The 27,242-nt window shown below is 42.1% G+C and overlaps 2 protein-coding genes across 3 annotated transcripts; both read right to left on the reverse strand.

The window, feature by feature from the left end:
• Window positions 1-2,393: 2,393 nt before the first annotated feature.
• Window positions 2,394-11,820, reverse strand: LOC123937974 (protocadherin beta-17-like). Of its 2 annotated transcripts, XM_045998864.1 has the most exons (2): window positions 10,567-11,820; window positions 2,394-4,061 (listed from the first exon to the last, which is right to left on the reverse strand). In XM_045998864.1, the coding sequence occupies exons 1-2, from the start codon at window positions 11,630-11,632 to the stop codon at window positions 2,710-2,712; spliced, it is 2,418 nt and encodes an 805-aa protein (XP_045854820.1). In that variant the 5' UTR covers window positions 11,633-11,820; the 3' UTR covers window positions 2,394-2,709. The 2 variants fall into 2 exon arrangements, with proteins under 2 accessions (XP_045854820.1, XP_045854818.1); XM_045998862.1 differs by lacking the exon at window positions 2,394-4,061 and having other exon boundaries at window positions 8,707-11,816.
• Window positions 11,821-13,289: 1,469 nt separating this feature from the next.
• On the reverse strand, window positions 13,290-16,922 carry PCDHB6 (protocadherin beta 6). Its single transcript, XM_046001185.1, has one exon. It carries the CDS (start codon window positions 16,789-16,791, stop codon window positions 14,344-14,346), a length of 2,448 nt encoding a protein of 815 aa, XP_045857141.1. The 5' UTR covers window positions 16,792-16,922; the 3' UTR covers window positions 13,290-14,343.
• Between the last annotated feature and the right edge of the window lie 10,320 nt (window positions 16,923-27,242).

Below are 27,242 nucleotides of genomic sequence, written 5' to 3' on the forward strand. Positions count from 1 at the left end.
CTGGATCCCAGGACCCTGAGATCATGACCTGAGCTGAAGGCAGAGGCTTAACCCACTGAGCCACCCAGGCGCCCCAGAGTTACATACTTTTATTGCCATGAACTATGGCAATAATTAGTAGCTATAAACTTTGGACAAATTATTTAACCTCTGTCTCAGTTTCCTTATCTGTAAGGTGGACATATCCACCACATAGGGCTACAGTGAGTTTCCCCACCTTACAGATGAGGAACAGAGACAGATATTAACCTTGTGTGCGCACACACACACACACACACACACACACAAGGCATGTATATTTGATGCCCTCAGGTAGCAGAGTTTATGTGCATCCATTGCCATGACTAGAGAAACACCCAAGATTCATGTGGTAGAATGCATGGGCAGGATTATTCAGATAGAAGTTATCATGTCAAATGATGAAACAAGGGAAGGCTGGATAGTTTTTAAATAGAGCTATCATCTCTAACTGCAGTGGTGATTCTGTATCTCAGAAGGACGTCCTAATTTTGTTTACTCCTCTTCTTACAGTGTCATTTGTAAAAAAAAAAAAAATTGTCATTGTGAAAAATCCAAAAGAGAATAGTATGATGAATCTCCAGATACTCATAACTGGCTTCAACAATTACCAATATTATGCCATAATTGCCCACTTTATCTGTCCATCATTTTTCCAACTCAAACTAAGTTTTCACCCATAAATACTTCATTATACATCTCCAACTTTTAATGACTTAAAATCCCAACTACAATGTCATTCCCCAAACCAAGAAATTAGGTTAACGTTATTTAATATCCACCTAGATTAAAACTTCTCCAGTTCTTTCAAAGTTGTTATGGTTGTTTGAATCAAAACCCAAACAAGATCCACCAAGCATTACATTTGCTTGGTATGTGTCTTAATTTCTTTAATTGTGTAAAATTCCCTCCTCATTTTTTCCCTTTAATTGATTTATTGGAAAAACTGGATAATTTTATCTTGACACTATGAAAACAATTTAAGATTTTACTGCTATGAGGGTTTTTTCTTTTGCCCTGAGACTATATCCCAATAGTAATTCACAGTAATAGTACTATTTTAAGAGTTACCAGTGCTTTACTTATAATACATTCAGAATACAGTTATATAAAAACTATTTGGATAATTGTTAAAGAAAAAGCAGTGACGGATTATTATAACAAACAAAACTTCTCCTTAACTCTTCAGAATCTCTAAGCAATTTGATGATAATTTGTTTCTTTAATATGACATATTTAAACTATTCTTTTTTATACCTTCCTGATTCAGCACTGCAGCATACTGAATAGGAAAGTTTTTAAAGATAAACTTTACAATTAAGGAAGGAAAATATGTTTCAAAAGTAGGTAGGGACCACTGTGGAAGAATTACTGCAATGTGAGAAAAAATAAACTAATAAAGCAATCAAAATTATGTATTGTTTCTATTCAGGACCATTAAATTTTCTGTGAAATGAAGGTCATGTGTTCAGATAACAAGGAGAAAGCACAGATTGATCTTCCAATAGCTCCTTTAGTTTTGGTCAGATCACAGCTTTAATAATGATAGTTGAATAATGGATCCAGAAAATCTGGATTGTTGGTATATAAGAACATATAACCACAGAGCACTACATCCAGTATTATTTTCAAAAGCAGGAAAGACTGAACAGGAATATGAACATGATAAGATTTCTTCTCCTTAATCAGGAAGAAACTTGCCAGGTAATATCTAATGACAGAAAACAATATAGCATCATAGCAAGTTCTCAGAGTCAGACAGATCTAGGAGAGTTGCTTAGCTCTACCATTTATTAGTTGGTGACCCTAATGAATTCACTGGGCCTCTCCATAGAAGTCTATTTGCTCATTTCTAAAAATACCCCATAGGTTTACTTCTAAGATTAAAAGAGTTAACAGTGTATGATGCACAATAAGTGTTTTTTAAAAAGCTTTAAAAGATACTTTACAAGCTATACTTCTATTTTTAAAAGATTTTTTAAATTATTTGTCTGAGAACACAAGCAGGGGAAGCGGCAGGCAGAGAGAGAAGCAGGCTCCCCACTAAGCAGGGAGCCCAATCCCAGGCTCAATTCCAGGACCCTGGGATGATGACCTGAGCCAAAGGCAGACGCTTAACCAACTGAGCCACCTGACAACCTATACTTCTAAAACTAAGAGTAGGTATAGTACAGCACTCCAACTAAAAAAAATGAGTAGGCTCAGTGGGTTAAAGCCTCTGCCTTCGGCTCGGGTCGTGATCTCGGGGTCCTGGGATCGAGCCCCGCATCGGGCTCTCTGCTCAGCAGGGAGTCTGCTTCCCTTCCTCTCTCTCTGCCTGCCTCTCTGCCTACCTGTGATCTCTCTCTCTGTCAAATAAATAAATGAAATCTAAAAACAAAATAAGTAATAAAAAATGAGTAGCAATAAACTTTAAAGACAAAACTAACTTAAAAGATCTCAATATTTATCATGTAATACATTGCAAACAATGCACAATTGTTTGAGATAAACTACAAAACATATACATTTCACGCTTTGTGGAAGCTTCCTAGGGCTAGGGCAGGATCCATTTCTCTGTGAAAAAATTTGTTCTAGGACTTTAACGATGTTTGAAATAACATGAAAGCAATTCTGTACAGGTAACTCAGGATGAATTTCATAATTAAAATATACTTAAAGACAATACAGGCATTTATTTTTCATCCTTTATCAGAAACCCAAATCATTCTGACATGACGGATATTCTTCCACTTCCCTCCCTGTGCTCTGAAACTGGAGATTAGGGATAATGGGTTTGAGGAATTTGAATTCACCGGTCCCAGGGCCTCCCCTCAGACACACCTCATACTGGTAGCTGTGGGACAGGGTCCCCGCGCCGCTGACGTCCACCAGGTGGCCCGGAAACGGACCCTCGGGCCCCGAGCAGCCGCCCCCCGACGCCGCCCGGCTCCTCCTGCACAGCCGCACCGCCACGAACACCAGCACCGAGAACAGGAAGAGCGACGACACGGACGCCAAGGCCACCACCAGGTAGACGGTGAGCGGGTCGGCGCGGGCCTCGGCCGCCGCCGCGTCCGGCAGCGGCAGGTAGGGCTGCGAGAAGCCGTCCACCAGCAGCACGTGCAGCGTGACGCTGGCCGACAGCGGCGGCTCGCCGTGGTCCCTGACCAGCACCAGCAGCCTGTGCTTGACGGCGTCGCGCTCGCTCAGCGGCCGCGCCGTGCGCACCTCGCCGTTGTGCGCCCACACGCCGAACAGCCCGGGCTCCGTGGCCTTGAGCAGCTGGTACGACAGCCAGGCGTTCTGGCCCGAGTCGCCGTCCACCGCCACCACCTTGGCCACCAGGTAGCCCGCCTCGGCCGCCCGGGGCACCAGCTCGGTGCAGGGCGCCGAGCCGTTCTGCAGCGGGTACAGCACGAAGGGCGCGTTGTCGTTGGCGTCCGCCACCAGCACGCGCACCAGCGCCTGGCTGCTGAGCGCCGGCGAGCCGCGGTCGGCCGCGCCCACGCGGAACTCGAACGCCTGCAGCGCCTCGAAATCCAGCGACCTGAGCGCGAACAGCTGCCCGTTGTCCGCGTTGATGGACACCAGCGAGCCCAGCGGCAGCTGCGGGTCGTGGGGCGGCAGCAGCGAGTAGGTGACCTGCGCGTTGGCGCCCGAGTCTCTGTCGGTGGCGCTCACGCTGCCGATGTGCAGGGCGGGGCTGTTGTTCTCGCGGACGCGCAGGGTGTAGGTCGCCTGGCTGAAGGCCGGGGCGTTGTCGTTGACGTCGGACACCGTCACCGTTAGGTTGTGCTGGGTTTTCAGCCTGGGGGTCCCCAGGTCGGTGACGGTGATGGTGATGTTGTACTCGGCCTGGCTCTCTCTGTCTAGGGGTCTCTCTGTTACCAAGGTGTAGAAATTCTCTACTGATGGCTTCAGGACGAAGGGGAGATGGTCTTGAATGGAGCACACCATCTTTGCATTGTTCCCTGAATCTCTGTCTCTAATCCTAAAAACAGCGACTACTGTCTCTGGTGAGTTTTCTGCAATTGGGCTAGTAAGTGATGACATGAGCAGTTCTGGTGGATTATCGTTTATATCTGTTACATGGACCACCACAGTACATTTTCCAGAAAGCCCTCCACCATCTTTGGCCTGAATGGTTAATGTATAAGTTTGTATTGCCTCGTAGTTCAATTCGGCTTTAAGATGAAGATTGCCAGATGTTGAATTGATTCGAAACGTTTTGAGAATTATTTCAGTAGCATAAAAAAATGCATAGACGATTTCTCCATTACTTCCGGTATCTAAATCTCTAGCTGACACAGTGACAACCAGGGAACCAACAGGGCTGTTCTCAGGCACCTGGACCTTGTAAAGCGACTCTACGAATTCAGGGATGTTGTCATTTATGTCCAAAACCAGAATGCGTATGAGGGTGGTTCCCGATCTGGGCGGAGAGCCGCCATCCAAGGCGGTTAGGGTTAAACGCAGCTCAGGAACCTCTTCTCGATCCAGCACTTTATCCAGTACCAATTCGGGATAAACATTCCCTTCTCCATTATCATGGACATTAATATGGAAATAAACATTGGAGCTGACGGTGTAGTTTCTCAGGTTGTTGATTCCAACATCTGAATCCTGTGCACTTTCTAGGAAAAATGTTGCCCCTGGAGTGGTACTTTCTAATATGTTCAAGGTAATCTCTCTATCTAGAAATACTGGAGAATGATCGTTGATGTCTCTGACCCATAGTTCAGCACGGAAAATCTGAAAAGGCTTTTCAAGTAACAACTGGAAAGGCAACACACACGGCTCTTTGGGGCCACACAGTTCCTCTCGGTCTAATTTCTCATTTAGAAGTAAATCACCAGTAAGCGGATTGAGGAGTAAAAATCCTGTGGTCTCATCTGAAACAATTCTGCATCCCCGAGCTGACAGTTCCCCTGCCCCCAACCCTAGATCAATTGCTAGGTTGGCCAGAAAGCTCCCTCTCTCCGTTTCCTCTGCCACAAAATACCGAAGTGGTTCTGCGCCAGCCCAAGACACTCCCAGAAACACACAAAGAAGTAACACTTGCCTTTTCTGCAATGCGTGCACTACTCTGGCCTCCATTCTTTGTTTAAGCAATCCTTCAAAACCGCGTTCACTCGGCCTCAAGCAGCTCTCAGAATGGCAGAAACCGAATCCTTAGAAATGATCTGGATAATAGCAATGGTCGTGGGGAGGAGTCCCACTTTTCCCCAACCCCATCACCAGCGTCTCCTTTCCTCTACTTTTCTTGTCTGGCCAGCTTTTCCTCTGAACATTGTAATTTGTAACGTCCTTTGTGCGGGTATTTCCCCCTCTTTTTAGCCAGCAGCGCCACCTTGCGTTTTGTGGATGTTATTCACGTTTTCAAGACTAGAACAAAACGATGGCCGGTTAAAGGAACTGCAAGGGAGTGATTTTTTTTTTTTTACTCCCAAAGGTGTTTCCGGTTTTATTACATCTTTTTCCTCAAACGGTCAAGGTAATATTAGTAGTTTTACATTGGTTTTCCCTCTGAATATTTCATTGCTGCATATTATACAAAGATCCTCTCCATTTTAAGGGATAGCCCAGGGCTACACTCCCCCCCCATAAACATAACCACACACACACACACATATATACACACATATATAAATGTTTATACAGTATATATTAAGAAATATAAAGATGCTCTCTCTCCCCAACTCCAGGAAAATATATAGAAGCCCCCCTGATGTCAAGTAGAGCAAAAGAAAAAGAAAAGATGTCTGGGAAACTGTAGCTACAGGTTGGTCCTCATGTGTGTTTATATTTTCGATATGCGTATGTTGAGTTGTGAGAAACATCAACCCATAAACTTGGTTTGCAGTGGTTCCCTACTAAGTGATAGCAATTCAAGGGTCCTAGCTGAAACCAATGAAAATACATTATGAAGAATGAAACAAGCAACCTAGGCTTTGAGGATATCCTACAAATAAAATTTCAAGGGCAGTCAACCATATGAGTCACACAAAGAAACAAAGATAACATGCACGAGAAGAATCAGCAATAATATAGCAGAAACAGACCCACACAAACTTCAGCTTTTAAAAGTTCAGATTTAAAAACCAATTATGTTTACCATACATAAATAAATAAATGACATGCTTGAACACTTGCATAAACAGACTGAAAAGGTACACTGACTTTAAAACATAAAAGTTCTAGGGGCTCAGCCCGGTAAGTGTCTGCCTACAGCTTGGGTCATGATCTTGGGATCTTGGGATGGAGCACCCTGTAGGGCTCCCTGCTCAGTGAGGAGTCTGCTTCTCCTTCCCTCTTCCTCTGCTGCGCCCCCTGCTTGTGCTCTCTCTCAAATTAATAAAATCTTTACAGAAATAAAAGTCTAAACAATTATGAGGATTATCCTTAAAATACACTGCAAATACTATAAACATTGATAAAGTACTATATATAGGGGCGCCTGGGTGGCTCAGTGGTTTAAGCCTCTGCCTTCGGCTCGGGTCATGATCTCGGGGTCCTGGGATCGAGCCCCGCATCGGGCTCTCTGCTCAGTGGGGAGCCTGTTTCTCCCTCTCTCTCTGCCTGCCTCTCTGACTACTTGTGACCTCTCTCTGTCAAATAAATAAATAAAATATTTTTAAAAAAGATAAAGTACTATATATAACAAAAAGCATAAAATAAGGTGAAGAGAGGATGGAGGATGTCTAAGAATGTTTCTTTGCTCATTTTTTAAAAAGATTTTTATTTATTTGACAGAGAGAGAGATCACAAGTAGGCAGAGAGAGTGGGGGAAGCAGGCTCCCCAATGAGCAGAGAACCCGATGTGGGGCTCAATCCCAAAGCTCCATCCCAGGACCCTGAGAACATTACCAGAGCTGAAGGCAGAGGATTAACCCACTGAGCCACCCAGGGGCCCCTCTTTGCTCATTTTTAAGCAAGCAGTTAACTGATGCTAATATCTTTTTTTTTAATCTTTTTTTTTCTTTTTTTAAAGATTTTATTTATTTATTTGACAGACACAGATCACAAGTAGGCAGAGAGGCAGGCAGAGAGAGAGAGGGAAGCAGGCTCCCTGCTGAGCAGAGAGCCCGATGCGGGACTCGATCCCAGGACCCTGAGATCATGACCTGAGCCGAAGGCAGCGGCTTAACCCACTGAGCCACCCAGGCGCCCCAACTGATGCTAATATCTTAATATGCATCATATTCTTGTGGTTTTTTTTTACCTTATAGGAATTATTTAAGCTTAAGCAAGATCTATAGTTCCATAATTTGCTTTACTACATTCAAGTAACACATGATAGTTTTAATTATGAACCTACCAATTTATTATAGATCCATTTTATGAAATTATTTTCACTTATTAACTTATCCTTATATGCATTCATAGAAATATTTTGAGGATATTGACTTATTATTTGAGTGCTGAAATAATGATATTAATTTCCCATGTTTTCCAGTATGGAGTTTCCTCAAAAGGTTAAAAATAAAACTACCCTCGGGTCCAGCACTGCACTACTGGCATTTACCCAAAGCATACAAAAATATAGTTTTGAAGAGGTACATGCCGGCAATGTTTGTAGCATCAACAGCAAACCATGGAATGAGCCCAAATGTGCATCAACTGATGAATAGATAAAGAAGATGTAGGCTATATTTAGAGTGGACTATTACTCAGGCATCAAAAAGAATGAATTCTTGCCATTTGCAACGATGTGGATGGTGCTAGAGTGTATTATTCTAAGTGAAATAAGTCAGAGAAGGACTGATACCATATGATTTCTCTCATATATGGAATTTTAAACAAAACAGATGAACATATGAGAGTGGGGAAAGAGAGGGAAACAAACCATAAAAGTCTCTTCATGATAGAGGAAAAACTGAGGGCTGATGGAAGGAGGTAGGTGAGGGATAGGCTAAATGGGAGATGGGTATTAAGGACGGCACTTGTTATGATGAGCACTGGGTGTTATATGTAAGTGATGACTCACTTCTCCAAATTCTCCAAACCAGTATTCTCCAAAACCAGTATTATACTCTATGTTAACTAACTATACTTAATTTTTTAAAGATTGTATTTATTTATTTGACACAGAGAGAGAGATAGATCACAAGTAGGCAGAGCAGCAGGCAGAGATAGAGGAGGAAGCAGGCTTCCACTGAGCAGAGAGCCTAATGTGGGGCATGATCTAAGGACCCTGAGATCATGACCGGGGCTGAAGGCAGAGGCTTAACCCACTGAGCCACCCAGGCTCCCCACCTAACTAGACTTTAAATAAAAATTTGAAAAAGAAAAAAATACTTTGTTTTCTGTTCAGATTGAATGTGTTTGAATCATGTGACTATATTATATATATATATATTTTTAAAGAATGAGAATCATAATTTACATGCCCACGCCATTTATTATGAAAAAGTAATCACCAGTCTACTAATATCTTTTCCACTTTTTCTATTTCACAGGGATTGAATGCTTTAACATTGTTTCAGAGTCTTGCTCAAATATACCAATTTTCTTTAAAGATTTTATTTATTTGACAGAGAGAGAGATCACAAGTAGGCAGAGAGGCAAGCAGAGAGAGAGGAGGAGGCAGGCTCCCTGCTGAGCAGAGAGCCAATGCAATGCAGGGTTCAATCCCAGGACCCAGAGATCATGATCTGAACCAAAGGCAGAGGCTTAACCCACTGAGCCACCCAGGCACCCCTCAAAGATACAAATTTTTAAAGAAAATACTCAACTTAGAAAACATCCACATAAAATACTAGTTCCTTTGAGGAAAGATCATAGTGTTTTCAAAACATCACTAGAGAAATCCAACCATTTCCAAGGTAACAAAAATTGTCGTATAAATGAGAAGTATTTTTAAAATCAAAAGCCATCAGTTACAGGACATTATGCTGATAATTAAAAAAACCACAATTCTCTTAGTCATAAGAAGCTATCAGTGAATAAGCTCAAGCATCAGGAATCTGAAAATATTTCCTGACCCCCTAGACTGAGAAACACCATTTCTCCACTATTGTATGAACATACAAAATGTGACTTGGCTAAAAACTACAACAGCAAAAATAACAAACACCTAGAGATTCAGAACGTAAAATACTTCAACAAGCTGAAGTAACTGTAAACACAATGATTATTAATGTATGAAAATGTAGCTCTTTATGTGAATGAACCAGTTAGGAACTAATAATGCATTAGTTAATATTATCATTTATCTCCTCTTAAAATGAGATGCCTAACGGAACCCAAAATGATTTCTAAAGTGAGAATTTTCCTCTGTGCCCCTATCAGCCCCTTCACCCACGAAGTTCGGGATAATGGGCTTGAGGAACTTGAATTCACTGGTCCCAGATCCTCCCCTCAGACACACCTCATACTGGTAGCTGTGGGACAGGGTCCCCGCGCCGCTGACGTCCACCAGGTGGCCCGGAAACGGACCCTCGGGCCCCGAGCAGCCGCCCCCCGACGCCGCCCGGCTCCTCCTGCACAGCCGCACCGCCACGAACACCAGCACCGAGAACAGGAAGAGCGACGACACGGACGCCAAGGCCACCACCAGGTAGACGGTGAGCGGGTCGGCGCGGGCCTCGGCCGCCGCCGCGTCCGGCAGCGGCAGGTAGGGCTGCGAGAAGCCGTCCACCAGCAGCACGTGCAGCGTGACGCTGGCCGACAGCGGCGGCTCGCCGTGGTCCCTGACCAGCACCAGCAGCCTGTGCTTGACGGCGTCGCGCTCGCTCAGCGGCCGCGCCGTGCGCACCTCGCCGTTGTGCGCCCACACGCCGAACAGCCCGGGCTCCGTGGCCTTGAGCAGCTGGTACGACAGCCAGGCGTTCTGGCCCGAGTCGCCGTCCACCGCCACCACCTTGGCCACCAGGTAGCCCGCCTCGGCCGCCCGGGGCACCAGCTCGGTGCAGGGCGCCGAGCCGTTCTGCAGCGGGTACAGCACGAAGGGCGCGTTGTCGTTGGCGTCCGCCACCAGCACGCGCACCAGCGCCTGGCTGCTGAGCGCCGGCGAGCCGCGGTCGGCCGCGCCCACGCGGAACTCGAACGCCTGCAGCGCCTCGAAATCCAGCGACCTGAGCGCGAACAGCTGCCCGTTGTCCGCGTTGATGGACACCAGCGAGCCCAGCGGCAGCTGCGGGTCGTGGGGCGGCAGCAGCGAGTAGGTGACCTGCGCGTTGGCGCCCGAGTCTCTGTCGGTGGCGCTCACGCTGCCGATGTGCAGGGCGGGGCTGTTGTTCTCGCGGACGCGCAGGGTGTAGGTCGCCTGGCTGAAGGCCGGGGCGTTGTCGTTGACGTCGGACACCGTCACCGTTAGGTTGTGCTGGGTTTTCAGCCTGGGGGTCCCCAGGTCGGTGACGGTGATGGTGATGTTGTACTCGGCCTGGCTCTCTCTGTCTAGGGGTCTCTCTGTTACCAAGGTGTAGAAATTTTCTGCAGTAAGTTTCAGAAGGAAGGGGAGATGGTCTTGGATGGAGCACTTCGTTTTGCCATTTTCACCGGAGTCTGGATCTGAAATTCCAAAAATAGCCACCATGGTGTCAGGGGTGTTTTCTGGGATATCACTGGTGAATACGGACATAGTCAGTTCGGGAGTGTTGTCGTTTACATCCGTCACTTCTACGGCTATAGAGCATTTTCCTGATAGTCCCCCGCCATCCGAGGCCTCAATTTCCATACGATAAGACTGAATTTCTTCAAAATCCAACATTTTTTTTAATCGAATTTCCCCTGTGACTGAGTTTATTTCAAAGGCTTGAATCACTTGATTTGAGGATTGGAAAAATGAGTAGGAGAGTTCTCCGTGGGTCCCAGCATCTAAATCTCTAGCAGTCACAGTGATGACAAGGGAGCCTATAGGGCTGTTTTCTGGGATTTGCACCTCATAGAGCAGCTGGGCAAATTCAGGAGCATTATCATTTATGTCCAAGATTAGGATGAGAACCTGAGAAGTCCCAGTCCTAGGCGGTGACCCACCATCCAGGGCCGTGAGCGTTAACCTGAGCTCTGACTGCTCCTCCCGGTCCAGCGCTTTGTCCAGCACCAGTTCAGGGTATCTCCTGCCATCGCTGTGATTTCGAGTGAAAAGGTGAAAATGGGAGTTGGTGCTAATGGTGTAGTTCTGAACTGTGTTACTGCCCACGTCTAAATCTTGAGCTATTTTCAAAGGAAATGCAGTCCCTGGATGACTGCTTTCTGAGATTTTCAGGAGGATTTCATTTTCTAGGAATTCTGGAGCATGGTCATTTACATCTTGTAGCTGTAGTTCACCTTGAATAAACCGCACTGGGCTTTTTAGTAACACCTGGAAATGCAGTATACATGGATCTGTGTCACCGCACAACTCTTCCCGGTCCAATTTTTCCTTTAGCAGCAAATTCCCACTCTTCTGCTCGAGCTGCAAATACTGTTGATTCCCTTTGGAAAGAATTCGAGCACCCTGCGCGGCCAGCTCCCCTAAGCCAAGCCCCAGATCTTTTGCGAGGTTGGTCACAAAGGAGCCGCTTTCCCTCTCCTCTAGAACCGAATACTTAATGATCGTACTCCCCACTTCCCACAGTATTAACAGTATTAGGATAATAATGGCGGTCACTTGCCTTTTCTGTGGCGCTTTGGGTAGCGGTGACTCCATTGTTCCTCTGGGTCCAAAAGATGCAGTATTTAATCACAAAATAATTACTGTGCAGCCAACTCTGCTATCTTGATTCAATAATCTTGAGTTAGTTCCTAACATTGACGGACATGGGGATAGCGGCCTCCCTGTAACCTACTATCCCCCAATAGTGTTAAACGTTTCCTTTTCAAGTAGCTAGAAACCGCTGTAACCAAGTCTGCAGCGATAGTTTTTCACTTTCTTAGCCTGCAGCGCCACCAAGCGTCCTGCCTTACAACTTCAGTTTTTGTTTTTTTGGTTGGGGGTTTTGTTTTTCATTTCAAAGCATCAAGCAACAGTTAAAACAAATAGGAAGCCTTTTGGATTGTAAACTCCCTTTCAATCCATTGTGCAGTATTCTTCAGGTAACTAACAATATTTGTGAGAGCAACAGTAATACTTACCTATCTATATCTATATTCATCTTCCTTAAAGGTACAAGTTCAGTATACAAAACTCTGCCCAAGACAAATTCATTTATTCATTTAACCAGTATTTCTCTATGCAGGCATTTTTCCAGCTTCTGGAGGTAAAATGGTAAGTTAAACATAAAATTCTTGCTCTTGGGTCCCTACATTGAATTACAAAATACTAATTTGCTGTGCTGTGTTAGAAGTTAAGAATTTTAAAATCCACTTTCTACTCCCAAATTGCCATGTGCCTGTAACTTCTGAAAAAAACTTAAAATGTGATTTTTTTTGTCTCTGGGCTAGATAGCATTTGGCAACTTTTTCTTCAAAAATTCACTCTGTGCCATGCCCAGTAAGACTAAGAGGAAATGGCCATTTGTTTGTTAGAAATCAATGTAAGTTCGGAATTCAGACAGTGTCTTTTCTACAAACATGTAGACAATAAAAAAAAAATGGACTCAAAGATGTACTCTCTTGGGAAGGGTTCTACCTCTCAACATTGGACCGTGGCCCATCACAGTGTACATCTCCTGGCACTATGGAAATGGATATATTGAAAAACACCACAGAACCAACTGAAGTCAAGTGGTTGCAATGACACTAGCAGGAAAATTAGTTTCCCCCAAAGAAGAATGCTTTTCCAAGGTGGAGGGGATACGTATCTAAGAATAAAAAACAGTAAGTAAGTGTCCCCTCTACTCATTGTACCAACTGGTAATCATTTATGACAGTTCACTTATTTGGACACAAACCTCAGCCAAATATAATTTAGTTAAGTCTAGTTCCGTTTTAATGAAGGATAAAAATAAAATATTCACTCAGCTATCAGTTTATTATAAATTGCCCAACAGATAGAGAGTTGAAAGGAGAAATTTTTCTTAAAGTACTACAAATAAAACCAACACTAGACAAATATAACCTAAACTGTGAAAGTGAATGATTTTATAATTTAGTTGATACTTACACAACACTTTATTTATGATGTTACCCAATAACCTGCCATTAATTTCTTACATAGTTCTAGGCAGATCACACATGTAAAAGCTTGAGAAACTAGGAGGAAGAGTTTGAAAAAAATAATTTGGATTTTATTAAATAATGCATTTTAAGGACACCTGGGTAGCTCAGTCGGTTAAGTGTCTGCCTTCAGCTCAGGTCCTAATCCCAGGGTCCTGGGATCAAAACCTATAGCCTACTTCTCCCTTTCCCTCTTGTTGCTTCTCTCTCTCCCTCTGCCTGCCACTCCCCCCTGCTTGTGCTCTCTCTCCCTCTCAAATAAATAAATAAAATCTTAAAAAAGATACATTTCAATTTTCAGATTGGTAGACAAAGACAAGGAGATAAAATGTACTCTCAACATTTTATATTCTGTAATAGAGTTTAGGGTGTGTGAAGGGTAGTTTGTTTAGAAAGAAAGTAAAAGAATGATATTTAATTTCACTTATTAACAAAGGTACTGCATTGTGAAGAGAACATTAACATTTTTCTGTATTCCTTGGAAATTAATTTTTAAAATTCACTGTTGGAATGTTAATAACATTCATCAAATATTATGCATTTATATTTGGCTTAGTATTATTAAAATACTATCATACACTTACATGAAGCTCACAAACTGGATTTTAATTTGACACTTTGCAAAGTTTATATGTATAGAAAAATGTATTGACTACTGTGGTATATTGAAATACACATACATATAAATGGGTATCTTAGCATTTAGCCATCTTTAGTATTTATCTTTAACTATTCACATTGTGGCCATTCCCCCCAAATGAGACTTACACTGCAGATTACATAATATCAAACACTCCCATTTTATTCTTTTTTTTTTAGTAGGCTGTATGCCCAGTACGGGGCTTGAATTCACCAATGAGATCAAGAGTCACATTCTCTACTAACTGAGATAGCCAGGCACCCAAACCACTCACACTAAAAATTTCCCTTCATAGTAGTAGTGATAACAGTTGTCACCGATAGTTACACAATTTTACTTAAGGGTTTGTATTACTATTTTTCTAAAATGAATAGATGATCGAATTTCAAAATTTTAAAATTATGCAAATAAATTTACTTTTAATTCAGATTGTCAAATATAGTTGACAGTAATACAAATCTACTAAGAATGATATAGGGAAGGCGCTGTGTATAACGAGTATCTGATTTTTTTCAACTTAAGGAAGTGTAGTAAAATAATTAAAGAACAGACTGTCATAACGTAACTAAGTTAAAAGAGATTTTCAAACTTATTAAGTAGGACTTAATAGGATAATCCAATACTTAACTGAATAGGAAACTATCCCGAACCATGGGGTTTTCCTCCATTTCCTTTCCGGTGCCCTGGGGAGGGAAGTTGGGGATAATGGGCTTGAGGAACTTGAAGTCGCCGGTCTCAGATCCTCTCCTCAGACACACCTCATACTGGTAGCTGTGGGACAGGGTCCCCGCGCCGCTGACGTCCACCAGGTGGCCCGGAAACGGACCCTCGGGCCCCGAGCAGCCGCCCCCCGACGCCGCCCGGCTCCTCCTGCACAGCCGCACCGCCACGAACACCAGCACCGAGAACAGGAAGAGCGACGACACGGACGCCAAGGCCACCACCAGGTAGACGGTGAGCGGGTCGGCGCGGGCCTCGGCCGCCGCCGCGTCCGGCAGCGGCAGGTAGGGCTGCGAGAAGCCGTCCACCAGCAGCACGTGCAGCGTGACGCTGGCCGACAGCGGCGGCTCGCCGTGGTCCCTGACCAGCACCAGCAGCCTGTGCTTGACGGCGTCGCGCTCGCTCAGCGGCCGCGCCGTGCGCACCTCGCCGTTGTGCGCCCACACGCCGAACAGCCCGGGCTCCGTGGCCTTGAGCAGCTGGTACGACAGCCAGGCGTTCTGGCCCGAGTCGCCGTCCACCGCCACCACCTTGGCCACCAGGTAGCCCGCCTCGGCCGCCCGGGGCACCAGCTCGGTGCAGGGCGCCGAGCCGTTCTGCAGCGGGTACAGCACGAAGGGCGCGTTGTCGTTGGCGTCCGCCACCAGCACGCGCACCAGCGCCTGGCTGCTGAGCGCCGGCGAGCCGCGGTCGGCCGCGCCCACGCGGAACTCGAACGCCTGCAGCGCCTCGAAATCCAGCGACCTGAGCGCGAACAGCTGCCCGTTGTCCGCGTTGATGGACACCAGCGAGCCCAGCGGCAGCTGCGGGTCGTGGGGCGGCAGCAGCGAGTAGGTGACCTGCGCGTTGGCGCCCGAGTCTCTGTCGGTGGCGCTCACGCTGCCGATGTGCAGGGCGGGGCTGTTGTTCTCGCGGACGCGCAGGGTGTAGGTCGCCTGGCTGAAGGCCGGGGCGTTGTCGTTGACGTCGGACACCGTCACCGTTAGGTTGTGCTGGGTTTTCAGCCTGGGGGTCCCCAGGTCGGTGACGGTGATGGTGATGTTGTACTCGGCCTGGCTCTCTCTATCCAGCGCTCCTTCAGTTACCAAGGTGTAGAAATTTTCGACTGATGGTCTTAGAAGAAAGGGCAGATTGTCATCTATAGAACAAATAACCTGTTGATTTTGTCCGGAGTCTGCATCTGACACACTGAAAACTGCTACTATGATTTCTGGCAGGTTTTCGGGAATGGAACTAATGAGTGAGGACATGGTCAATTGAGGAGCGTTGTCATTTACGTCCAGAACCTTGATGACTAAAGAACATTTTCCTGATAGTCCCCCACCATCTGTAGCCTCAATATCCAAATGATAAGATTGAAATTCCTCAAAATCCAAAGTCTTTCTCAGTCGTATTTCTCCTGTAATTGCGTTTATTTCGAAGGGTTGATTAATGTCATCTACCTGAAATAGGGAGTAAGATACCTCCCCAAAGGATCCTGCATCTAAATCTCTTGCTGAGACGGTGATAATCAGAGAGCCCAGGGAATTATTTTCAGGGATTTGTGCCTCATAGAGCTCCTGAACGAACTCGGGAGCATTGTCATTGCTGTCCAAGACCAGGATCTTAATCTCCATGGTACCAGAACGGGTGGGAGACCCACCATCCAGCGCTGTGAGGGTAAGCCTAAACTCGGGCTGCTCCTCGCGGTCCAGCGCTTTGTCTAGCATCAGCTCCGGGAACTTCCTGCCATCGCTGCGATTGCGAGTGAGAACGTGGAAATGAGAATTGGAGCTGATTATGTAGCTCTGAAGACTGTTGCTACCCACGTCTAAATCCTGTGCCATTTTCAAAGGAAACAGCTTTCCTGGTGTAGTAATTTCTGATATTTTTAGTAGCATTTCTCTGGCGGGGAACTCTGGGGCGTGGTCATTTACATCTCTGACTCGTAAAGCAGCCTGAAAAAACTGCAAGGGATTTTCCAGTAACACTTGGAAAGGTAGCACACATGGCTCATTGGAGCCGCACAGCTCTTCCCGGTCCAGTTTCTCATTTAGCCGTAAATCATAGGTCTTTGGGTCAAGCTGCAAATACTGTCTGTTCCCCTTGAAAACAACTTGGGCACCCCGTGCAGCCAGTTCTCCTCTCCTGAGTCCCAGGTCCTTTGTCAAACTGGCCACAACTGTGCCAGTTTCTGACTCTTCCAATACAGAATATTGAATCGATTCTGAACTGGCTTCCCACAAAAGCATCCATATAATGAAAATTGCCACTTGCCTTTTCTTGCGATGTACTTTTGTCTGCGCCATCCCCATTATGTCTGATCCCAGAGAAGAAAGTCCTTTTCCAGTCCCCATCAGCACGTCCACCATCGACCCTCCGAAATGTCTTTTTTTGCTGTTGAATTTCGAATTTGTCTTATAACTTGTCTGGTGACGAGTGCCTTCCTGAATACTTCTATCTTAGCTTTAGCTGTAAATGTGTTCTCTCTTGGGGGTGGGGGCTTCTGAGTAAAATGGAGTCCACCGAATCTGCAGAGCTCTTATTCACTCTCTTAGCCTGCACTGCCACCACGCGTTCAAATTAGTAACTTCAGGAGGTGTATACAGGCAATACTAGTTTCGAAATCTGAGCCTTATAAAGACTTTCAGGTGGAGTCAATGTTTCTCAAATTGTAGTATGCGAACTATATGCATAAATAATTACTTGAGAGTCATGAGTTGTTTTTTTTTCAAGGTTGATTCCTGGGTTTCCCTCCAGACCTTGAATGAAATTCTATGGTGGAGCTAAGGTCTGAAAATCTGCACTTCAATCTAAGTGATTTTCATGCATACGAATGTTTAAGAATCATGCCCTCAGGTAATGTAAACTTGCTATAATCAGTTTTTATTCTTTGGCAGTGAAATTTATCTCTGTTGAGTAGTGTGATTTGTGAATCCAAGAAGTACCCTGTTTAATCGTCCCAGCAAGTCAATAAACTATACAAAACGTCAAATTTGGTTAGCAATACCAATTATAAACAATTACTTCTGTAAGTTATATGGCTCATAAAATGGCATGAACAACAGACTTAATTTATTTTGTGGTTACACCTGCACAGTAAGGGAACAATTAGGCTATTAGGATGAAATTTGAAGCCAAGAAATACTTGTAAGTATCTTATCAGTTAAGTTATTTAAAAGAGGAACTAGTGGGGCACCTGGGTGATGCAGTCAGCTAAGCCTGGGACTCAGTTTCGGTTCATGTTATGATCTCGAGGTTGTGAGACAGAGCCCCGAGATGGCTCTGAGCTCCCTGCGAGTCTGCTTAAGACTCTTTCCCTCTTCCACTGTCCCTCACTGCTGCACTCTCTCTCAAATAAATATGTCTTTTTAAAAAGATTTTTGACAGACAAAGATCACAAGTAGGCAGAGAGGCAGGCAAAGGGGGCAGGGGAATCAGGCTCCCTGCTGAGCAGGGAGCCCGATGTGGGGTTCAATCCCAGGACCCCGAGATCACCACCCAAGACGAAGGCAGAAGCTTTAACCCACTGAGCCACCTAGGTGCCCCATCAAATAAATAAATCTTTAAAAGAGGAACAAGCAACAATCCATCTGTCATAAGTAGGCATTTTAGGATTTTACTTCATTTAGTATGGGTAGAATTGGTCATGATTTTATTAGGTTTGTTCATTTTATTATAACTTTAAATCAAATTTCCCTCCTATATTAAGTAATCAAGTCCTAAATACATTATCATGTTGTAAAGACATAATGAAATGCAGAGAACATTCAAGAATCACCTCTACTATCCTCTCACAACAAGGTTGACACTAGTTGCTCTAAATAAACACCAAATGGGTAGTGAATTACATTTGACGGAATTCCACAGAATTCAGTGATGGTTCATCATGGCTATACTCATTTCTATCACCACTTTCTGCTCAGATAAATAGGAAAATATGTCTTTAAATATCAGAATACATGAAATGGGTCAGTGCAGATAAGAACACAAAATATGCCAAACATAATCTCACTTCAGATTTATTTCATATTTCTTGAAAGGTGAAATCAATTGAGTTCAACCAAAGTTCACTTCAGGTAAGAGCCAAAATGGTGGAAGATTAAAAATGAAGATTTTTAAAAAAGACTTTATTTGAGAGAGAGAGAGAGACAGCAAAAAAGAGCAGGAACAGGGGTAGAGGGAGAAGCAGGCTCCCTGCTCAGCTTGATCCCAGGACCCTGAGATCATGACCCCAGCTGAAGGCAGATGCTTAACAGACTGAGCCACCTAGGCTCCCCTAAAAATGAAGATATTTTTCAAGATGTTTTAACTCTGGGTAAAACAAGTAAAGCTAAATAAAGTCTTAACTCTGAACAGATGAAATAATTTTGCAGTTAAAAAACATCTTTATCTACCCAGAAGGATAAAAATAAGATCACTGTGACCAGCCTCCATGGTTCACTTGATAAATGTTACTGAGAATAGACTTCCTTAAGAGTGTAACAAAATAAACTGATGAAGTAAAACCAGCAATCATAAACATATTAGATGGATTTAGTTTCTTCTTTGAAACAAAGTTATTTCCAACTCAGTCCTAAGTGCTTCCTTCCTTCCGTGGGCATTCCAAGTCCAGCCCGATGGCATCCCTGCCATCTGTGTAGTCCTTTGTGCATTCTCTTTGCCTGCAGGTCCACCAGGCATCTTCACATATAGCTTACTGAATTATTTTTTCATTTTAAAGCAAATTTTACTAGCAGTACTGTATCGGTGAAACTCAATTTAGATCATTGAAATTTCTTTGAGAACAATGCTTGTTATGAGAGAAAAAAATGATATCTTATGAATACTGTTACGCTGAAAAAATAAATAAAATGGAAAAAAAATGATATCTTAATGTATCATCCAAGGCTATCAGTTGGTATGTGAAGACACTGCCTTTGTATGGAAATGGATTACTTTAGATTCTTTCAGGAGAATGCTTCTCTGTTTTATTCTCTTTTGCTTTCCTTGCTAGAATAGAACTGAATTGACATTTATAAACGTGTCTCACAAGTAGTAACTCACTAACATTTGTGGGAAAAGTTCAACACATTCAAAGCAAACAGCGTAACTTCCATGTACACATTACCCAGCTTCATATCTTGTCTTGTTTCATCTATACCCTCCCCTCCATTCTCCACTTCCCACTCAATGTTTGTTTTTGTATAGGTCTTTTCTTAAGGTAATGTTTACACAAATTGAAATGCGCCAATCTTAACTGTACAAATGGATCCATCCATGTAACCCACACCTATCTCAAGATATAGAATATTTCCATCATTCATTGGGAATCTTTAATCATATTTTCCAACTTATTTTTAATAATTAGGTGGCAAAATCTTGGTCTCCTCTGGACACAACATGGAAAGGTAAACAATGTAAAAAAAAAAAACCCACCATGCCTTATGCTCATTATGCTCATGTATGCTTATGTGAAGTGACAGCCCATTAAGATTAATTTAACTGATTATTACCAGTAAATATACCATTTAACTGAAATAATACTTTGATGAAACATTGTAAAGTATACTAAACTCAATTTTATTTAGTTACCTTACAATTATGGCATAGCTGATCAAGCTGGTTTCCATTTTTATGCTACAAATGTTTATTTTCTCTACATTCCATTATAAATTTTAAAAATTCTTCAAGTTCTGAATGTGAGAATCCATCAAAATCCTAGAGGAAAATCCAGGAGGATCTCTTTGACCTCAGCTGCAACAATTTCTTGCTAGACATGTCTCCAAAGGTAAGGGAAACAAAAGCAAACTATTGGAACTTCTTCAAGATAAAAAAATAGGTAATAGTCGACAAAACCAAAAGACACCCTACACAATGGGAGAAGAAATTTGCAAAGTCTTATCAGATAACGGGTTAGTATCCAACATCTATAAGGAACTTATCAAACTCAACACCCAAAAAATAAATAATGCTGTCTAGAAATGGGCAGAAGACATGAACAGACATTTCTCCAAAGAAAACATACAAATGGCCACTAGACACATGAAAAAAATGTTCAACATCCCTCAGCATCAGGGAAATACAGATCAAAACCACAATGAGATACCACATCACACCAGTCAGAATGGCTAAAATTAACAAGTCAGGAAATAACAAATGTTAGCAAGGATGTAAAGAAAGGGGAACCTTCTTACACTGTTGGTGGGAATGCAAGCTGGTGCAGCCACTCTGGAGAACAGTATGGAGGTTCCTCAAAGAGTTGAAAATAGAGCTACCCTAAAACACAGCATCCAAAGGGGCACCTGCACCCCAATGTTTATAGCAGCAGTGTCCACAACAGCCAAACTATGGAACTATGGAAAGAGCCCAGATGTCTATTGACAGACGAATGGATAAAGAAGATGTAGAATATATCTACAATGGAATATTACTCAGCCATCAAAAAATGAAATCTTACCATTTGCAATGATGTGAATGGAACTAGAGGGCATTATGCTAAGTGAAATCAGTCAAATTAGAGAAAGAAATTTTCATATGACTTCACTCATATGTGGAATTTAAGAAATAAAACAGAGGATTGATCATAAGGAAAGGAGGGAAAAATAAGATAAAGACAAAATCAGAGAGGGACACAAACCATACGAAACTTTTAACTATAGGAAACAAACAGGGTTGCAGATAGGGAGGAGGGTGGGGGCATGGGGTAACTAGGTGATGGACATTAAAGAGGGCACATGATGTAATAAGCACTGGGTGTTATATGCAACAGATAAATAACTGAACTCTACCTATGATACTAATAATACACTATAAGTTAATTGATTGAATTTAAATAAAATAAAATTTAAAACAAAAAATGAAAAACATAAAAATTCTTCAAGTTTACTAAAAGTAAAAAAGACTAACCTTCAAGACTAATCTCCCAAATCTTTAATTTTGTTATGCATTCTCTTAAAAACCTTATTTAGGGGCGCCTGGGTGGCTCAGTGGCTTAATCCTCTGCCTTCAGCTCAGGTCATGATCTCAGGGTCCTGGGATGGAGCCCGGCATTGGGCTCTCTGCTCAGCAGGGAGCCTGCTTCCCTCTCTCTCTCTGCCTGTATCTGCCTACCTGTGATCTCTCTCTGTGTGTCAAATTAAAAAAAAAAAAACCTTATTTAATTTAGCTGTATACAAAGAAAAACACTAATTCAGGACCAAGATGGAAATATGTAAGCAATCACTTAAAGAACCCTCTGAATTGATGGGAGAAATGATGCAGAAAAGTTTGAAGATATAAAGGATTTGAGGGGCTTCTAGGTGGCTCAGGTAGTTAAGGTTCCAACTCCTGATTTCAGCTGAGCTCATGGTCTCAGGGTTGTGAGATCACTGAGCCTTGTGGCTCTGTGCTGGGCATGTAGCCTGCTTAATATTCTCTCTCTCTCTCTCTCTCTTTCCCCCTCTAAAAAAACAACAAATAACCAGCTTTTTATTTCATTGATTTTCTCTGTTTTTATTTTTATTTTGGATTTTGTTGGTTTCTTCTATTTTTATTTCATTCCTTCCTCCTGTTTCCCCTACTTGTTTTGGGTGTATTTTACTGTCCTTTTTCTAGATTCTTTTTTTTTTTAAAGATTTTATTTATTTATTTGACAGACAGAGATCACAAGCAGGCAGAGAGGCAGACAGAGAGAGAGGAGGGAGCAGGCTCCCTGCCAAGCAGAGAGCCCGATGCGGGGCTCGAACCCAGGATCCTGGGATCATGACCTGAGCTGAAGGCAGAGGCTTTAACCCACTGAGCCACCCAGGCGCCCCCTTTTTCTAGATTCTTGAGGTGGGAGACCAGATAATTGATTTGAGGCTTTTCCTCTTTTCTAATGTATGCGTTTAGTATTATAGATATCCTTCTCTTCACTGCTTTAGCTTTGTTGTCTTTTCCTTTTCTTCTTTTTTTTCCCCCATTTTATTTCCTTTTCTTCTTTTTTAAAAAAAGATTTTATTTATTTATTTGACAGAGAGCACAAGCAGGGGAATGGCAGGCAGAGGGAGAGGGAGAAGCAGGCTCCCCACTGAGCAGGAAGCCTGATGTGGGAGCTCAATCCCAGGACCCCAGGATCATGACCTGAGCCAAAGGCAGACACTTAACCACTTAACCAACTGAGCCACACAGGCACTCCTGTCTTTTCATTTTCTATTCAGCTTGATATAGTTTTTATATCTTTTGAGGCTTTGTCTTTGATCCAGGGATTAATTAGAAGTGTGTTATTTAGTTTCACGTGTTTGAAGATTTTCCTGTATTTTTATGTTATTGCTTTTTTAGTTTGATTCCATTGTGACTGGAGAACCCACACTGTATCATTTTAATTCTTTTAAATTGGTTGAAGTTTGTGTTATGGCCTTGTTTATGTAGTTTATCTTGTATATTTTCTGGAAGCATTTGGAAAGAATGCACATTCTAGTGTTTTTGGCTAGGAATTTCATAAATACAGATTAGATTCTGTTGGTTGATGGTGTTGTTTAGTTCTGAGTTCTTGCTGATTTTCTGTCCAGTTGTTCTATCACTTGTTAAGAGAGGGTGCTGAAATATCCAACTTTGATTGTAGATCTATTTTTCCTTCCACTTCTGCCAATTTTTGCTTCACAAAATTTGCAGCTTTGTTACTTGGTGTATACATACTAAATATATGTGGAATACATAGGAATGCTCTGTCTTCTTCTATCGTTATATAATGTCCTAGTTTGTCACTTTCTGGTCATTTTCTTCCCTCTCATGTCTACTTTATCTGACATTAGTATGGTCACTCTTGATATATTTTTATTAAACTTTGTATAATACATTTCCCACCTTTTTCATTCAATCTGCCTATATCATACTTGAAGTTTCTTGTAGACAGCATACAGTTGGACAATTTTTAATCAATCTCTTTGCTTTAATTGGTGTGTTTACACCATTTATATGTAATGTAATAACTGATGTTAGAGCATAAGCCTAACATTTTTTTGTTTTCTATTTGTTCTTTAGGGCTTTTTTTCGGTTTCTCTCTTTTCTTTTTCCTACTTTCCTGTGGGTTATTAGAACATTTTTTAGAGTTCCACTTTGATATATCTGTAGTGTTTTTTAAAACTGTTATCACATTGTATAACTTTTATTGTGGCTGCTCCATACATAACTTATTACAGTTTACTGGTATTGTCATTTTACCAGTTCAAGAGCAGGGTGGAAAACTTACCTCCATTTACATCCCTTTACCAGCCCCATTTATAATTGTCTTAAAAATTTCCTCTCTATATACTTAGAACTATATCAGACATAATCAGATATAATTTGGGATTCAACCATCAAACATAATTTAGGAAACTCAAGAGAAGGAAAGCCTATCATATTTACCCATATTTTTGTTTACTATCTTTTTCTTCTTTACTGATGTCCCAAGATTCCTTTTTTTTAAAGTGGGCTCCATGTCCAACATGGGGTCGAACTTACAATGCTGAAATCAAGAGTCGCATGCTCTCATTGAGCCCCAAGATTCTTTTCAATTGATTCCTTCCATTTGGAGAACTTCCATCAGCCATTCTTTTAGAGTAGGTGTACTGGCAACAAATTCTCTTCCTGAAGGATATTTTCACTGGATATAGGATTCTGAGTTAATATTTCTTTTCTCTCAGCACTTGAAAAATATGTATCCTTCTTTCTGACCTCTATGGTTTTTGATGAGAAGTCTACTGTCCTTCAAATTGTTATTGTTCTATGAATAATGTGTCATTTCTCTTTCACTGCTTTCAAGATTTTTTCCTTGCCTTTAGTTTTCAAGAACTTTGTGATGTGTTTTGGTGTGGATTACCAATTATGATGCCATGAGGTTCTCCCCCATGTTTTCATCATGTTGCTCCTCTGCTGTGAAGTTGCCAGGATCTCCCTGCTTCCTGTAGCAACATATATCAACACTTCTCCTAGGGAAGAAATATAAATACTCAAAATAAAGTGAGGCACTCACTTTAAAAAAGGATGGAGAAAAAAAACCAAAGATATAAAATTAAAGATTAATATAAGAAACATAGAGAAATAATTGAGAATGTTCAATATCTGACAAACACAAGTCTCAGAGGAAAAAAACAGACAAAATTAGGAATACAGTTATTAAGGCAATAATAGTAGAGATGAAATAGTTCCAGATATGAAAAAGCATAAATTGTTAGAACATATAAGACACTAAATGACATATAATATAGAACATATCAATGAAGTGTAAAGAGAAAACTAAATGTATTTTCAGACATGTGGAGACAAGAGTTTGTTTTTCATGTACTGTTTCAGGAATCCACTTGAAGATCTACTGTAGCAAAGAGAGGGACTTTTTTTTTAAAGGAGATAAGTAATCTATCAGTGGACTTAACTAGGAGAGGTATGACAACAAGATGATAGTTTTGTTCACACTTAGAGATCATTTAGCCCAGGAAGAACCAGAAAGATAGAGGGCTTTGGGTAAGAAATATAGGAACTTGAATTATTGATTTGAAGATATTTGAAGATATGGTAAAACCAACTGATGGAGTCTAAAATGGTGAATCTATTTGATCTTGATTCTAGGAACACTCTATTTTCAATGACACAGGAAACACAAGAATAGATCAAAGGAGCAGAAAACACAGTCTTTACCACTAAGTAATATGGTTCTGCAATGAATAATGTATGTTAAAAATATAACATAAAATTTAACATCATAACCATTGTTCAGTGTACAGGTCAGCAGTGTTAAGTATATTCACATTGCTGTGAAACAGATCTTCAGAACATTTTCATTTTGCAAATCTGAAACTCTATAGCCATTAAACAAAACTCCCCTTTTCCTCCTCCCCCCATCCCTGGTAACCACCATTCTACTTTCTGTTTGTATGAATTTAACAACTTTAGAAACATGATTTAAGTGGAATCATACAGTATTTCCTTTTTGTGACTATCTTATTTCACTTAGAATATTGCCCTCAAAGTTCATCCATGCTGTCGCATGTGATAGGCTTGCCTTCCTTTTTTAAGGCTGAATAATAGTCCATTCTTTATACACACACACTATCACATTTTGTTTATTCATTCATCCATATGTGGGTATTTGGGTTGCTTCCATCTCTTACCAGTTGTAAATACTGCTGCTATGAATATCGGTGCACGAATATCTCTTTGAGACCCTGCTTTCAATTCCTGTAGATAACACACCCAGGAATGAAATTTCTGGATCTATACAAGTTCTCTTTTAAATGTTTTGAGAAGCCTCCATACTGTTTTTATAGCAGTTGCACTATTTACAATCTCATCAACAGTGCACAAAGGTACCAGTTTCTCCACATCCTTGTGAATACTTGCTATTTCCTGGTTCTTGATAGCAGTCATTGGGAGAGTACCCCAATATGGTTTGGATTTCCATTTCTCTGATGGTTAGAGATGTTGAACATTTTCCCATATTTTTGTTGGTCATCTGCACATAATCTTTGGAGAAATTTCTATTCAAGTACTTTGCTCATTTTTTAATGTGGTTACTTGATATTTTGTTGTTTCTATTGGATTGTAGGAGTTCTTAAATATTGACATTAACCCTTTATCAGATAAAAGATTTGCAAATATTTTCTCCCATTCAGTAGATCCTCTGTTCACTGTTGACTGTGTTTTTTTTTTTTTCTTAAGAAAGAGAGAGAAAGATCACAAGTAGGTAGAGAGGTAGGCAGAGGCAGAGGGAGAAGCAGGCTCCTTGCCGAGCAAGGAGCCCAATATGGAACTCGATCCCAGGACACTGGGATCATGACCTGAGCAGAAGGCAGCCGCTTAACCAACTGAGCCACCCAGGCATCCCTGTTGACTGTGTTTTTTGACGCATAAAACTTTAAGTTTGATATAGTGTCATTTGTCTATTTTTGCCTTCGTTGCTTTTGCTGTCATACCCAAGAAGTCATTGCCAAATTCAATGTTTGAAGCTTTTCTCCTGTGCTTTCTTCTATGAATTTTACAGAGCAATGAATATTTTGAGAGAGAGAAAATCAGCCTCTTATAAATAGGAACTGGCCTAGCACTCACAAATAGGCCATGACCTTTTCCTGTTGAATACAAACAACTTCACAGAACATCATCATTAAAGATCATTGTGACAAAATAGAACAAAATTGCAATAAGATGACATCATGTTCATGCTTGAGCAGAGACAAAAACAAGAACATTGTAAAAACCAAAAAACTGACCAAGTCCTTTGTCCTGGCTTATTATGAGTGAATACTGGTTTAAAAAAATATTTACGGGGAGCCTGGGTGGCTCAGCGGGTTAAAGCCTCTGACTTTGGCTCGGGTAGAGATCCCAGGGTCCTGGGATCGAGCCCCACATGGGGCTCTCTGCTCGGCGGGGAGCCTGCTTCCCCACTCCCCCCCAATCTTTCTCTGCCTGCCTCTCTGCCTACTTGTGATCTCTGTCAAATAAATAAACAAAATCTTTAAAAAATATTTACAGGGGCGCCTGGGTGGCTCAGTGGGTTAAAGCCTCTGCCTTCAGCTCAGATCATGATCCCAGGGTCCTGGGATTGAGCCCCACATCAGGCGCTCTGCTCGGCAGGGAGTCTGCTTCCCTTCCCCTCTCTCTGCCTGCCTCTCTGCCTGCTGTGATCTCTGTCTGTCAAATAAATAAATAAAATCTTTAAAAAATATTTACAGCTTTAACCTCACTTTCTTTTTCTCCTCTCCTAAATAAAATTCAGTAAGAGTTCTAAATGGAATTACTGCCATTCACGGAAAGCATCCAGTCCAGGGCTACTTCCTTGAACCCTATGCAAAATCACCTAACACAAGCCCAAAACCTATAGCTCCTTTTAAAAAAAGATTTTAGGGGC

This window comes from Meles meles, chromosome 3 (genome assembly GCF_922984935.1).
Source record: "Meles meles chromosome 3, mMelMel3.1 paternal haplotype, whole genome shotgun sequence".
Lineage (NCBI taxonomy): Eukaryota > Metazoa > Chordata > Mammalia > Carnivora > Mustelidae > Meles > Meles meles.